The sequence below is a fragment of the Microchirus variegatus genome, assembly GCF_963457635.1.
Source record: "Microchirus variegatus genome assembly, chromosome: 19".
In the NCBI taxonomy this organism is placed as follows: Eukaryota; Metazoa; Chordata; class Actinopteri; order Pleuronectiformes; family Soleidae; genus Microchirus; species Microchirus variegatus.
Window position 1 is genome coordinate 14,896,699 of NC_139820.1, and position 13,912 is coordinate 14,910,610.

Here is a 13,912-nt window from a genome sequence, read left to right on the forward strand (position 1 = left end):
TTATGAGTGGACAGTTTAGAAACGTAAACATTGTGGTTTACGGTGTCAAAGGCTTTCTTCAGATCTAGAAATATTGCTCCAACCACTCCCCCATTGTCTAAATTGGATTTCAGTTCTTCCACAAAGTAGCATTAAGCGGAATCCGTAGAGTGATTTGATCTGAACCCAAATTGCATTGCATGCAATGGAATATGACATGCATTGAGATGTGCAGTGAGTTGGTTTGCTACAACCCTCTCAACTACCTTGGATATAATTGGGAGTATACTTATGGGCCTGTAATTTGCCACATCATTAGGGTTCCCAGCCTTAAATATAGGTGTTATCACAGCTGTTTTCCAAACATCAGGAAACCGACACTCATTAATTGATAAGTTGACCAGGTGTGTAATGGGTATGCATAGTGCTTTGGCATTACACTTGAAGAGGGAAGAATCTAGTCCATGAACATCCTGAGCCTTAGAGCCTTTGAGATTGGTCAAAATTTTGGTTATCTCTTCATTTGTCTCTTTAAAACTAAAAATTGGGTATTCGTAGTTAGGTGGAGTAATGAGCATGGTTCTATGACCACATTTTTTTTTTTTTAAAGTATTAAAAGCCAATGCTATTTGATTGTTATCTCTAGAGATGCTTCCATTAATGCTTAACTCTAAAGGCTGGTTTCCTTTCCCTACTTTCTTCGAAATTGTATTTAGGTTTTTCTATATTTGTTGTCCATTACCTCTGGCCTGATTGATGAGATCAATAAAAAAGTTTGCTTGAGCTTTACGGAGCATATTTACTACTTTATTTCTCAGTCCTTTAAATATCCTATAGTCATTGCCCAATTTACTTTTTAGGGCAGTTTTAAGTGCATGGTCTCTTTTCCTCATTATGCTCCATAATTCCTCATTTAGCCATGGTAAATTAAATTTATTTTATGACCATTTACACACTTCTTGATAAATTTGTCTTTCACACCTGTAATATTTTTTTAAGAAAAGTGTGCACTTATCAAGGTCTATATTATCACATGAGAAGTCAGTCCAGTCTAATAATTTTAATTGTTCCTCAAACTGTGGGATATCCTTCTTCCGTATTCTGTAAGACACCTTTTTGTTATCATGTTTGTAAAGAAACTTTTTGTTGGTTAATTTTTGACATATCAACACTAGATTATGGTCTGAAATGCCTGTGACAAAGTTGTATGATTTAGTGATTCTCTCTGGTTTGTTACAGAATATCAAATAAATCTGTGTATTTGAACAATGTGTAATTCTAGTTGGCCCATTAAGCATTTGAGAGAGATCATGTTTGCCAGTGATATCTTTAAGTTTTTTCTGATTTGCTAGACCAGTTAATATTGAAATCACCAACTACCATGAGTTCCTTCCCGGTGTTTTCAAACTTTGATAAAAGTGCTTTAAATTCATCATAGAAAGTGTTATCTGATGAGGGTGGTCAATATAGGCAGGTAATTATGAATGACATATTTTCTGAAAACGATACAGATACAGCAATGCATCAAAAGTTTACAGCCAGCTCGTATGCAGTGCTTAGAAAGCAGTCCTTAATAGTAGCAGGCTGCCGCCTCTTCCAGTCTGTCTGTCTTGCCTAAAAATTTGAGTCTGATAAGAGTTTGTCGATTTCATCGGTCTTGGACGTTCAGATGCCCTCCTAATAGACCCGTGGGTTTAGCTCGAGGATTCCACAGGATCTTCATGATTTCCAGTTTGAATAGAGAGACAGTCATGTCTTTGCTGCAACTTCGATGGAAAATATTGCAAGATCCTACCAGTTTCGTTTGTGTGTTTCGTGCCTCTTGATCCTTAGAAGAAATATCCACTCGAGTAGGCCCAGGGTTGTGGAGAACACCCCTAGCAAGGGATAGCATGAAGGCCAGGTAGGCAGACAAATGAGTTTAAGTTTTAAAAATGGCTCACTCCAGCCAGAGTTGGATCGGGATTAGATAAAATCGTTAATAGTTGTTGAAGGCTACACTGCTCCTGTCTGCTACGTGCCCTCTTGTAGCCGGCTGCTACATGGTCATGTGTACTGCTACACAGTCTGCTACATGTGACCTACTCTTACACAACATGGCCTTCTTGTTTCCGGAAAGACAGAATATGCATTGAGGAGATATTAGCAAAAATCGATAAATATTTCCTCCCCTACATATCACTCTGTCACTCTTAATTTAATGACCTATCTTTCATGTGAAGCAGGTTGTTAATTCCCTCAAATTCCCAGAGAAGTAATCGATGAAATGAATCACTTCTTGGACTATTTTCACCTTGTGTAGCTAAAACAAAGGTAACGACTAGCAGCAATCGCATCACTTTTTTTAATACAGCATCAGTAAATGCATGTAAATGTGATGCGTGTGTGTGTGGTACTAATTAAAGCAGTAGTGGTGTGTCTTGTGACTGATGTGCCTCCTCAGTCTACCTTTTTAGCCTGATTATCTTTCAGACTTTGGATTGTTACTCAGTGTGTTTCAGTGTTTATCTCTGCTGGGTTTTTTACAACCCACCCTGCCACATTGATTATGCTGATAAAGGGGATTTTGTCTGAACACGTTGATCTGGTTTCTGTTGACCTGACATTATAAATGTTGCATTTGTAGTTTGACACACTTCTTCATTTGTATAGCTCTCTTGTTTTGTTGCTGCAGTTGCACATTTTAGTGTTTGTCTGTTCCTGATAGAGTTAAATATATTTGTTTATGATAGTTGATTTAATAGAAATTCTGTAGAGGAAGAACATGCACCTGTGAATCTACACCTACAAGCAAAACAGGAGGCTTGTTGTGTATGTACAGTGTGTTGTCTGTCTTTATTATCCACTATTAGGTAGGGTCAATACCATATATGATTTTATGGCCATAAGGACCTTGGTGAATTGGCATTATTTGGATTTGGGGGAAATTGTTAGTATCTTGCATGCTGTGAAAATGCTTTATAGTCCTAGAGATTCAAGGGTGAGTCTGAATTTTTCCACTCATTCCAGGATCACATGATGTATAAAGATCTTAATAACGCTGCAACTAACAATTATTTTCATAATCAATTCATCTGTAGATTTTATTTTATTTTTTCAATTAATAGATTCTGTTTTTTCGTCCTTTAAAATGTCAAAAACTCTCAAAAAACAAAGATCAATGTTTCCACAAAACTCAAAATGATGATGTTCAAGCTCAGATTTATTGACTGAAGTCATTGAAGTGTTTCTTTGTTATTTGGAGTAAAGATATCTGAAAACCTTTAACGAGCTGAAAATCATAGAGCTTGTTTGAATTATTTGAAAAACACTTAAACCATTTAATAGAGAGAAAGTACTTAACAATTAGTCAAGTAATCAATTATCTTAATAAATATTCTTTCTTCAGTTTAAAAACATTCAGCAATTTTAAGAGCTTGAAAGCAAAAAGTTATTGAAATAGTATTGTATTTTCCAATTTTATGTACGTTTGTGACATTTGCTCTTTTCTTCAGATAAAGACAAGCCAGTCCAGTCCACTGAATTTTCCTCCACAGTTGAGATGCCAGACTACATAGTGTGAGTAAACCTCTTTACATTTCAAGCCTCTTATTTCTTCATCCATCTTCTACCACTTTCTTTTCCACATGAGGGCTGTGGGGGAACTGCAGTCAATACTAGCTGAGACTCTTAGAAGCGCTGCTCCCTTTTAAATGCCATAAAACAGATGGTCAAATACCCACTGTCTACTGTGTCTACATTTCATTAATAGAAATGAAGTGAGGCGGTACAGAAAAGTTTTTTGAGTGAGACGCTGATGGGATGAATTCGTCAAAATCCTCACTTCCAGGGATGATTGGAGGAACTGTCTGAAATAAGGAACCAATCTTTTATTCACAGCACTGTAGACATATACACAACACCCAGAGCCTTTTCTATCTCAGTCCCATGTGGATTTTATGAGTGAATTGTAGAAACAAATTGCAGCCACTGTGTTCTTTGTCCCCTGATATAGTCCATTTGTACATATTGTACACTGTAAATTAAACACTTGTATAGCATTTCCTTGCTCATTTTGGGGGTTTTATATATAAATAACTGGGCCTGAAACTAGCTCTCCCTGTTTCAAAGATCAGCAACCACCACTGAAGCCAACATAGGGTTAAAGGTGGTGGGGTCATACACTGGACAGGTCACCAGTCCAGCACAGGCCAACAAACAGGTGATGCAGGTGCACGCTACCTCAGTGGTTCTTTGCACTCCCTGGTTTGTGCTGCCACATTTTTTCTTGTTCTTCAGAAGGCGTCAGAGGGAGTTTTCGAGTCATTTGTGGGTGGAACAGGGGCGTGGTGTCCGCGCCTCTGCTCAGTTTCACTTTGATGGGATGTATAAAGAAAAAGTGCAGGATTTGAGGATTTCTTTGCGTACATACCTTTCAAATTTCAGTGTGAAAGCTGCACTCTTTTATACATGATGCCCCAGGTCATGCTCTTGCTCTCTTGAGCTGCACACAAGCCTTGTCCTTAACCAAGTGTTAAAGTGCAGTTCAGCTCGCCACAGTGCGCATTAGAATGGTGAACCCTGATCTGGCTTGAGTTTTAACCACAAGATGTGTGTGGACCAGATGGTGGTAGCTGTGTCGGCTATATGAATAGCATGACCTCTTAGCAGCAGCACACAGTGTAGCCCACCGGTGAAGGCAGTTAAAGTTATTGAACTTCATAAATTATTTTTCATCACATAAACACAGTTGATAACTGCAGCCACTGTTCTCACACTAAAGCCAAAAATAACATTATTCTCAATATTTCGCTATAGATGTAGAAATCTTGGTTGTCCTACATCCTCGTGGGTGCACTAGACTGAATTAATTCAATATTTAATACTGCTTTTACAGACTCACTGTTTAGTCTAAAGATTTTCAAAGATATTACACAGAGTATTTGAATCAATTATTATACATTGTAGAGAGAAACACTTGTGCTAAAATGTTTCAATAATCATTTTAGAACTGAATTGTAGTTGAGTTGAATGAAATCACAAGCTACTTGGAGACACACAAAGACCCATGTAGAAAAATCATGGAAATGGACTGAGAACAGACACAGACATTAGGATGGTGGAAATTCAATTTAAAAAGAGATCTTTCTTTAGTTTCATTAGTTTAAAACTCACATAGAGTGGTCCTGTTGCACATATATGTTAGTTATGGAGGTCTACTTACATATACATTAACTTGTTTTTATGGTCAAAAACCTCCTAGTTGCTGTAAACGAGCCGATAGAAATCTCTCTTTTCAATTGCTGTTCCTCAGCAGCGATATTTCAGACATAAATCTCACCCCAGAAGACAGTGTGTTGTGATTGGCCAGCCAGCGTAGAGCCTTCCCAACTGTCTTGTGATTGGCCAATACCTGGAAGTGACATATTCAGCACACCCGCTCTCAGAAGCACAGCTCCACCCTCTGGAATGGTGGATACACTGCTACTCATTATCAAAACATTGTTTTAACAATGTTTAAAAATAACTTCTTCACGACTCCCCGCCACAGTCCCTTTTATGACTTTGACCCGGAGTCAGACCCAGAGTCAGAAGACACTGTCGCTCGTGAAACACCTCCACAACGGAAGTTATTCTTCTTCTGCGGTTCAATGTACGCAACCAGATGTGCCCGGACTAGTGCCTGGAGCAGGACGATCTGCTGTTCAGGAGAACCGGTGTTTACGTAACTGGACCTGATTTTTCTCGCCGAGCCCAAGATAACAATAAAACACAGCGTTCTCAGCAGTGGCTGAACTGTTTGTTTTGAACCTTCAGGGCTTTGTAAACAAGATAATGACGCATATACACACTAAAAAACAGCGTTAAATAGAACTTCCGGTCCAAGTCCGCTTTAATTCGTGACTGTTCTGTAATTACCTCCTTTTGCACCGCAGGAACTTTTCTCATTTACCTGGGATTTTGAGAAACCTCAGCATTTTTTCACCGAAATTACCTACAAAAGTACCTACTCAGGATGAGGGACTGTGCTGAAGAAACAGATTGGTGGAACACTTTACAGCTGTGTTTCCAATTCACACACACACACACACACACTCAGCTGCTGCTGCTGTCTCTGGCTGCTGCAGTGGAGAGCCAATGTTGGAGAAAACTGTTTTGAAGCTTGTTTTTTTTGTGCAGTCAAATCGGATTGGCTGAAACAATTACTCAATTCATAGATTATTAATCAATTACTGCTTCTTACATGTGATGTTTTCTGGTTTCTTTGCTCCATATAACAAAGAAATCATTAAAACAGAATCATTTTGATCTGTGGACATTTGAGAATATCATTTGATCAGTATTTTCTGAAATTTCATGGACTAAATGATAACTCGATTAATTGATTTGATTTGTTTGAAGTAATCAACAGATTAATGGATTTATGAAAATAATGGGTAGTTGCAGCTCTATCCTCCTGAGGATGAACAGCAAAGCGTTAATGTTGTGTTGTTTTTTTCCTGTGTTTATAGGAAGTATACATCACTGGTGTCCATGGACCAGCGGCAGAGCTACAAGGATGACTTTAACGCAGAGTATGATGAGTACCGGCAGCTGCATGCCCGTGTGGAGGGTATCACCCGCCGCTTCACCCAGCTGGATACCCAGTGCCGGAAGCTTTCACCTGGCACCAAAGAGTACCAGGTCAGATTCACATACATGCTCTGGAGTTCCCTAGTTTATACCTGATATTAAAGTGGTTCAGTTTTTTTTTTTTTTAAGTGTAATACGCTACTCATTTCATTACTCTTCTATTAACATTACTTCTTAGTTGCTCATTGTTTTAATGTGTCGGTTTTGTGAGTAGAATCGAAACGTGTTGTACAACAAGTTTTTTTTTTGGAACTGAATCCACTTAATTGGAATCAAACAAAGAATTTGCAGTCAGACCACAAGGAAACCTGGCAGCCACTCAAAGCAAACACTGTCTCTCTTTGACTGTTTTCTGCATATATCCTTATGGCAACAACAAAGAATTTTAATATTAATGATGTCACAAAACGTATCCGATTATCACTTGAAAACAGAAATAACAGTCTTCATCATTACACACCTGTGAGCCTTGTCTCACTCTGTCTCACTCCTGCTGTCGCCATCAGTATGAATCCTGTTGACCATGAAAACCTTTTCAACGGACAGATGTGTGAAGAAATGTTTCTGTCATATTAGGCATCAGTGAATTTAATATAACATTAATACCTTGATTAAGGCTGGCTTTACACGACAACGATCTGAACACAAACCACAAAAGTGGCGTTGCGTTCCCACTTTTTATTTCACATCTTTGGGCGTCTTTGGGTGGAAATCTGCATGCACACGGTGATGCAAAAGTCTGTGAAATTTGATGTAGTATGCATGCCAGGTGGTTAGGTGGCACTGTGAAGCACTGTCGTACAAAAACACCAGGAGCGCGCACATGCGCTGAAACTTCCTTCTACTTCTCTCTAGTAGAGCTGAGTAGCCCACAGTCGAACACCAAAACATTGACTCGGCGTAATTGCTGAAATGACACCTGGACAGGTATCAGAGCAGCTAAGGCGACTTGAATGTCCAACTGATGGATAATAATTCGACAGTTTGTTGTTGTTTGTCTGTACGGCACATGAATCTGACGTCAACGCGTACAGGAGGATAGCCAGTGTGAGCAGCTCAGAGAACACTTTTGGCGTTTTCAACCCTTATGAACCCTTTTCAACCCTTTTTTTTGGGTTCATTTTTTTGCATTTTTAAGCCCCAAAAACGCTGCCGCCGTCCAAACGAAAGGCACATCTGATAAAATATTTTGTCGGTTTCACCTGGGAGCGTTGCCATGTAAAGCCAGCCTAAAAGGAGATTTCAAAATATTGTAGTATATGTTAAATAAAGCCTAAAAATATGGCAATTTTATGCCAGGTCACCACTGAGAACATTTCTTTCATATTTTCCTATTTTTGCAACCTGCCTCACAACCTGTTCACAGAATCTGTCCCCACACAAGTTTTTCATTGGCATCTTGTTGCCCATTCTTATCTTCAAAGACACCATTTTGATTGACACTGTCATGCAAAATTATTTTGAATGGAATCATCACATCCTTAAAAATTCACACATTTAAATTTTTTACATTATAAAAAGCATTTTAATGATAAAACTAAACTGTTACAGTGGCTAGATACGGCCTGATTCCATATTATATATGACCCTTTTCCACTATGGTCCCGGCTCACCTCAGCACGGTTTAGGTTGGTTTTCCACTACAAAAAAGTGACAAGTGACTTGTAAAATCAGTTGTTTTCAGTGTAACTGAATCATTAGAATCAGTTACTTAACACAGTAACTTTTGTAAGACTCCACTTATCACCGAACTGAAATACAGTGGGAGGGTTTGTGATGCCGGTCGTGATCAGCAGTGCTATCGCTAAGTACACCATACTCCTCTGTTATATATTGAGATTAAATTTTGGGGGTGGCTAGAGGAGGACGATTGGTGACTTAGAACCGGTAAGAGCCAGCTAATACAAATTTGCCTGTTATATTCAACCACCAACACTTTTCTTCTCTCTGCAGAAAGTGCAGGAAGAGGTCGTGAAAGAGTACAAAAAGATGAAACAAGTAAGTATTTACATAGACATGGTCTGTATGTTCAAACCTAAGGCTTTTGCAGGAGCTGCTGTTGGTTGTAATGTGTGATATGGCCTGTCATTACAGCACAGCCCCAACTACCACGAGGAGAAACAACGCTGCGAGTACCTGCACAACAAGTTGGCCCACATCAAGCGGCTAATAGCTGATTTTGACCAGCGCAGAGCTCAGGCCTGGTGCTGAGAGGCACAGCACACAACATCCTCACAGATCAGTATTTGAGCGCAGGAGGGAGCATCCAACTGACTCTGAATCATGAAATCCCCCTTCAGTTACTGCCTCCACCACACACACCCTCCCTCCCCTTTCTTTCCTTTCCCTTCTCATCCCTCTTCATTCCTTCCTCCTTTAACTGATCTGTGATTCCACAGGTTTCATCGTTGCCTGCAATCTTCAAAATCTCACTTTTAGTTTTCACTCTTTCATCTTTGGCTTTTCTCAGTGAGCTCCTGTTGAATTCCATACCACTGAACTAGTGAAAGGAGCTGCCTGCATGTGTGACAGGGATTTTTATTTTATTATTTTTTTTGGGGGGGACGCTCCTCAATGTTTTGAGGAACTTAATCTTGACACAAAAAAAGAACAAAAAATGTGTTTTTGAGCATCTGAGAAAATATTTACCTGTATTTAAGTTAAAAAAAAAAAAAGAGAGAGAGGGATATCTATTTATTTTGGGACTTATAGTGCAAAAGGAGTCCACAGATGATATATTGTTTAATTTTTCTTGAAAACAATGCAAAAACAACGACCGCAGCCTTATGTGTTCTGACTTTTTTGAAGCCATTTTGCACGGACGTTTCATCATGTCTTCTCATTGATGTCTCTCCATGCTCATCTCCTCTCTCTATACACAACTGTACTGGATACCTTTGCTTCCACAAATGAGGCTGTTGTAGAAGGAAATGAGACGGGATGGAGAGAAATCCACTGAGCCCACTGAGAGGCAACATCAGTATGTGTGCATGGATTGTAAATTTTGTTGTAATGACCACATGAGGTGGCATTAGGGGGTGAATAAATAGAGTATGATTCCTCCCATCCGTGGGGGGGGGGCAGTATTTCTTGCACCACCAGTGTCCACGGTGCATTATGGGTGCCTTAAGGTGTTTACACTCAAATTTCTCAAGTTGGGCCGATCTTTAGTGGCCACGAGCCACAAAAAGTGCTACAATTTCCTGGAAACAGGTTGCGTCTGTGTGTGTGTCTGTGTGTTAGAAAGATGGGTGAAAGGAAAAAAAAAGTGAGAAATATGAAAAAGAAAAAAAAAGCTGCTACGTTGTTTGTTCAGCCTGACCCGGCTGCGGTAACAGAACCTGATCTTAATGAAGAGATGTAGAAGATTCTTATTTTTCAGATTCCAGCGTGGTTTACGTGTGAACTCTGGAAAAGACTGAACTCACCTCTTCAGCTTTAACACACTGCAAACAGTCTTTGTCTTTTCTGTTTTTATAAAGAAGCAAAAATGCGTCATCCACCAGAAAACTGATCTGTATTGCAGCACAAACTATATTTGACTCTCAATTCGAGTTCTGCACAGTGGTGAAAGTGTTTTTTTTGTTTCTTTTTTTTTCAGCATTGATTAAGTTTAATGGGTGGATGATTTAATTAAATTTTTATTTCAGCATCATAACAAACCTGTGTTAGAATATTTTCCAACAAATTAAAGAGTTTTCTGGTTCAGCATCATTGAGTAAAATGTGTGATTTAGGCTTCATTTGAGAAAACGTAAATACTGGAATTGGCTTAATTTACGGGAAACTAAAAAGATCTGAAAATGAAATGAAAATGTATGGATTCCACTTTTATTGTGGTCAATTTCCTCCACACACTGAAACTTAAAGTATTTGTTCTGCTTAAGTGGTCACAAAAGAGGAATTGAAGCAAATATTGACTTGTTCATTTCACATATGTTTTGGTTTGGCTGTTGTGTCAAAGAGTCGGTCTCTGCAGTAGACCGTCTACTTTGGTCGTCTGTCACAATCATCGCTTGCTGTCACTTCAGTTGTATTTTGGACATAAAATCGCTGATATTAAAGCACTTTTGGAGAGTGTCCCTCACAAAAGCATGTGAAATATGTGGAGACTACTTAAGAGTCATGCTTACTACACCTGTGGGCAACAGGGTCAGTGTTGGAAAAACATGATTTTTGTCCTGTTTTCCCTTGTAGTGGTCATATCCCAGAATTTAGAGCTTTGCAAAGGACAAACTTTGACAGATTGTCGGAGGCCAGAGTTTTCCATAAAGCCTTCAAACTAAGTGTTGCCTGTCACAACCTTCCAAAGATTACTGTCTTTATTGAAAACTGATTTAATGAAAGTGAGTCTGAGCAACATGAATGAGCCTGAAGTCATTTGTCATGGTTAAAGCAAAAGGAAGCAGAGGAAGTGACAAAGTCCACTGTTCAGAGAAGAGAAAACCACTGAAAACAGTGAATTCCTGCCTGACAAATGTACCAACACTTCAATAAAGAAATCACAAGTTGAAACTGGGAAATGTCTTTTGTACACCTTGTGGAAGACAAAACGGCGATTTTACAGGATTTAAAGGTCCAGTATGTAAGATTTAGATTAAAACAACATAATGTTTGTTCAGTCTGCTCAATGTGTAAAAGGTTGTTTTCATTATCATCGAATGGGCTTTTTATATTCACATCAGGGGTCTTCTCTGTGGAGGCAGCCATGTTGGACCACTTACGTTCTTATTAGACAAACCAAACACCTGTTGACCTTCAATGGTAACTAACTGAAGGATTGTATTCTAGTTTCTCCTGCATCTCAGGAAAGTAAAGGGAGATAAGGAGTTCCCCTGAGCAAGGTACCCAACCCCCCATTCCTCTGCCACTCCTAATTCTAGGAAGGTTTCTAGTGGAGGATGGGTTCAATCAAGAGAAGGAATTTCCCCTGTGGGACTGATGAAGGACTCATTTATTCATTCGTTTATTTAATTTTAAATTGTCCAGTTTGCCTCAATCAAAACAGTAACTTTAGTTGAGATTAGTTTTTGTGTAGTATTGTGGGATTACAGGAGTCTTATTTCAATTTCTCCTGATTTGGATTTGTTAAAATAGTCAAATAGATCAAAATAAGATTGTTTCGGACAGTTTCTGATGAACCAGTTTCACTAAGAGCATATGATGAAAATGAAGCGGTCATTATGCTGCTTTCCATTTATAGCCATTGGACAGAAAATGGTGGCTGACAGGGGCAAACGCACTGCAAACCCCAAAACACCAGCAAATAAAATGGCAGCAAGTAAAAAAACGGCAGCAAATAAGAAAACGCCAGCAAATAAGAAAACACCAGCAAATGACAAAACACCAGCAAATAAAACGCCAGCAAGTAAAAAACGGCAGCAAATAAGAAAACACCAGCAAATAAGAAAACACCAGCAAGTAACCAAACGCCAGCAAATGAGAAAACACTAACAAATAACTAAACACCAGCAAATAAGAAAACGCCAGCAAATAACAAAACACCAACAAATAACAAAACACCAGCAAATAAAATGCCAGCAAGTAACAAAACGCCAGCAAATACGAAAACACCAGCAAATAAGAAAACACCAGCAAGTAACAAAACGCCAGCAAATAAGAAAACACCAGCAAATAACAAAACACTAACAAATAACAAAACACCAGCAAATAACAAAACGCCAGCAAATACGAAAACACCAGCAAATAACAAAACACTAACAAATAACAAAACACCAGCAAATAACAACACGCCAGCAAATACGAAAACACCAGCAAATAACAAAACACCAGCAAATAAGAAAACGCCAGCAAATAACAAAAACGGAAGTGCTTCGGGTCTGTGGGGGCGCTGTTGTGCAGGTCTTCAACCAACCTGTTTACTCGCAGTGTTGGGCCAAAACTTTTTTTTTTATAAACTTTATTTAAACTTTTCCAGTACACATATACACATATGCAAAATACCTCAATAAATAAAATCTACAAGGCTTTGTTGAGAATAAATACAACAGTGTAAACAAATCAATCACAACAAGGAAATAAAGGCAAGGTTACAATCGAGGTATCCTTTCTAAATGACGAGATGCAATTTTATATTCCCTTTGAGGTCTTTTATATATGTGTATCTGTGTATTGGAAAAGTTTAAATAAAGTTTGTAAAAAATAAAGTTTTGGCCCAACACTGTGAGTCAACAGGTTGGTCGAAGACCTGCACGACAGCGCCCCCACAGACCCGGAGCACTTCTGTTTTGTTATTTGCTGGCGTTTTGTTATTTGCTGGTGTTTTGTTATTTGCTGGTGTTTTCTTTTTTGCTGTTGTTTTTGTTACTTGCTGGCATTTTCTTATTTGCTGGCGTTTTGGGGTTTGTAGTGCGTTTGACCCTGTCAGCCACCGTACAGACACACATTTTTGTCATTTCAAATTCATTGTGCTGGTGTACAGAGGCAAAATTACAAAATGTGTGTCTTGGTCCAAATATATACAGCCCGTTATGTCAGGCTAGCCACTGTTAGCTATGGTCTAGCTATGGTATTTTGCACACTCATGTCTATGGTTAGAAATGAAACTATGTCTACGACTGATTTACCTTGTAGTACTATTAACTACTATTGTATGGAGGCATCTTAGAATCCCACGTTGGAGTTTGTGAGATTGCTCCAAATTCCAAGTTGAACATCTGAGGTCAGGGGTTTGAAATCGTTCAAAAAAATCTGTTTCCCAAACCTCAAAATGATGACGTCTTTATTTTAGATTTGTCCACAAACCAAAGATATTCATAAGATATATGTTTACTGTCATAAAAAAATGAAGACACCAGGATATGTTCACATTTATGAAGCTGAAATTAAAGCACACACACTGATTAATAAAATAGTTAGGATTGAGTTGTCTATCATTAATCAGCTCCTCTATGAAATATTCAACATGGTCTGGTCAGTTTGAAACATCACGTCTTAAACTCCGATCACATCCATTTGGTGTGGCCCCGACTTCATACTTTTTTAGTAATAGATTAATTTTGCATCCCAGTGGGGGTTTTGTACGGGTTTATTTGCTCCACATAACAAATACATCTTTCAAACTGATGAATGTTGGTTAGTGGACAAAAACAAGACATTTGATCATTTCGATTAATCGACATATTAACCATTATACAAATAATCGTGGCGCGATTTCAGAGCTCTGGCTGACATGTGGTGGTATGTACTGTCCTTTTAAGAAGCACGCGCACACACACACACACACACATACACACACACACACACACACACACACACAGAGCGGCTCGTCTTTGTGCTCTCTCATTGATTCGTTCACTGAC

The 13,912-nt window shown here is 38.8% G+C and overlaps 1 protein-coding gene across 1 annotated transcript in view; it reads left to right on the forward strand.

Annotated features, from left to right (window-relative positions):
• ell2 (elongation factor for RNA polymerase II 2) overlaps window positions 1-11,080 on the forward strand; it is a gene marked incomplete at its 5' end in the record, with an annotated part of 32,465 nt that extends 21,385 nt beyond the window's left edge. Inside the window, 4 exons of the mRNA XM_083905724.1 lie at window positions 3,474-3,537; window positions 6,471-6,642; window positions 8,545-8,589; window positions 8,686-11,080. Coding sequence (XP_083761850.1) covers window positions 3,474-3,537; window positions 6,471-6,642; window positions 8,545-8,589; window positions 8,686-8,802 — 398 coding nt within the window. The 3' untranslated portion in view covers window positions 8,803-11,080. The remainder of the gene's footprint in view (window positions 1-3,473; window positions 3,538-6,470; window positions 6,643-8,544; window positions 8,590-8,685) is intronic.
• Between the last annotated feature and the right edge of the window lie 2,832 nt (window positions 11,081-13,912).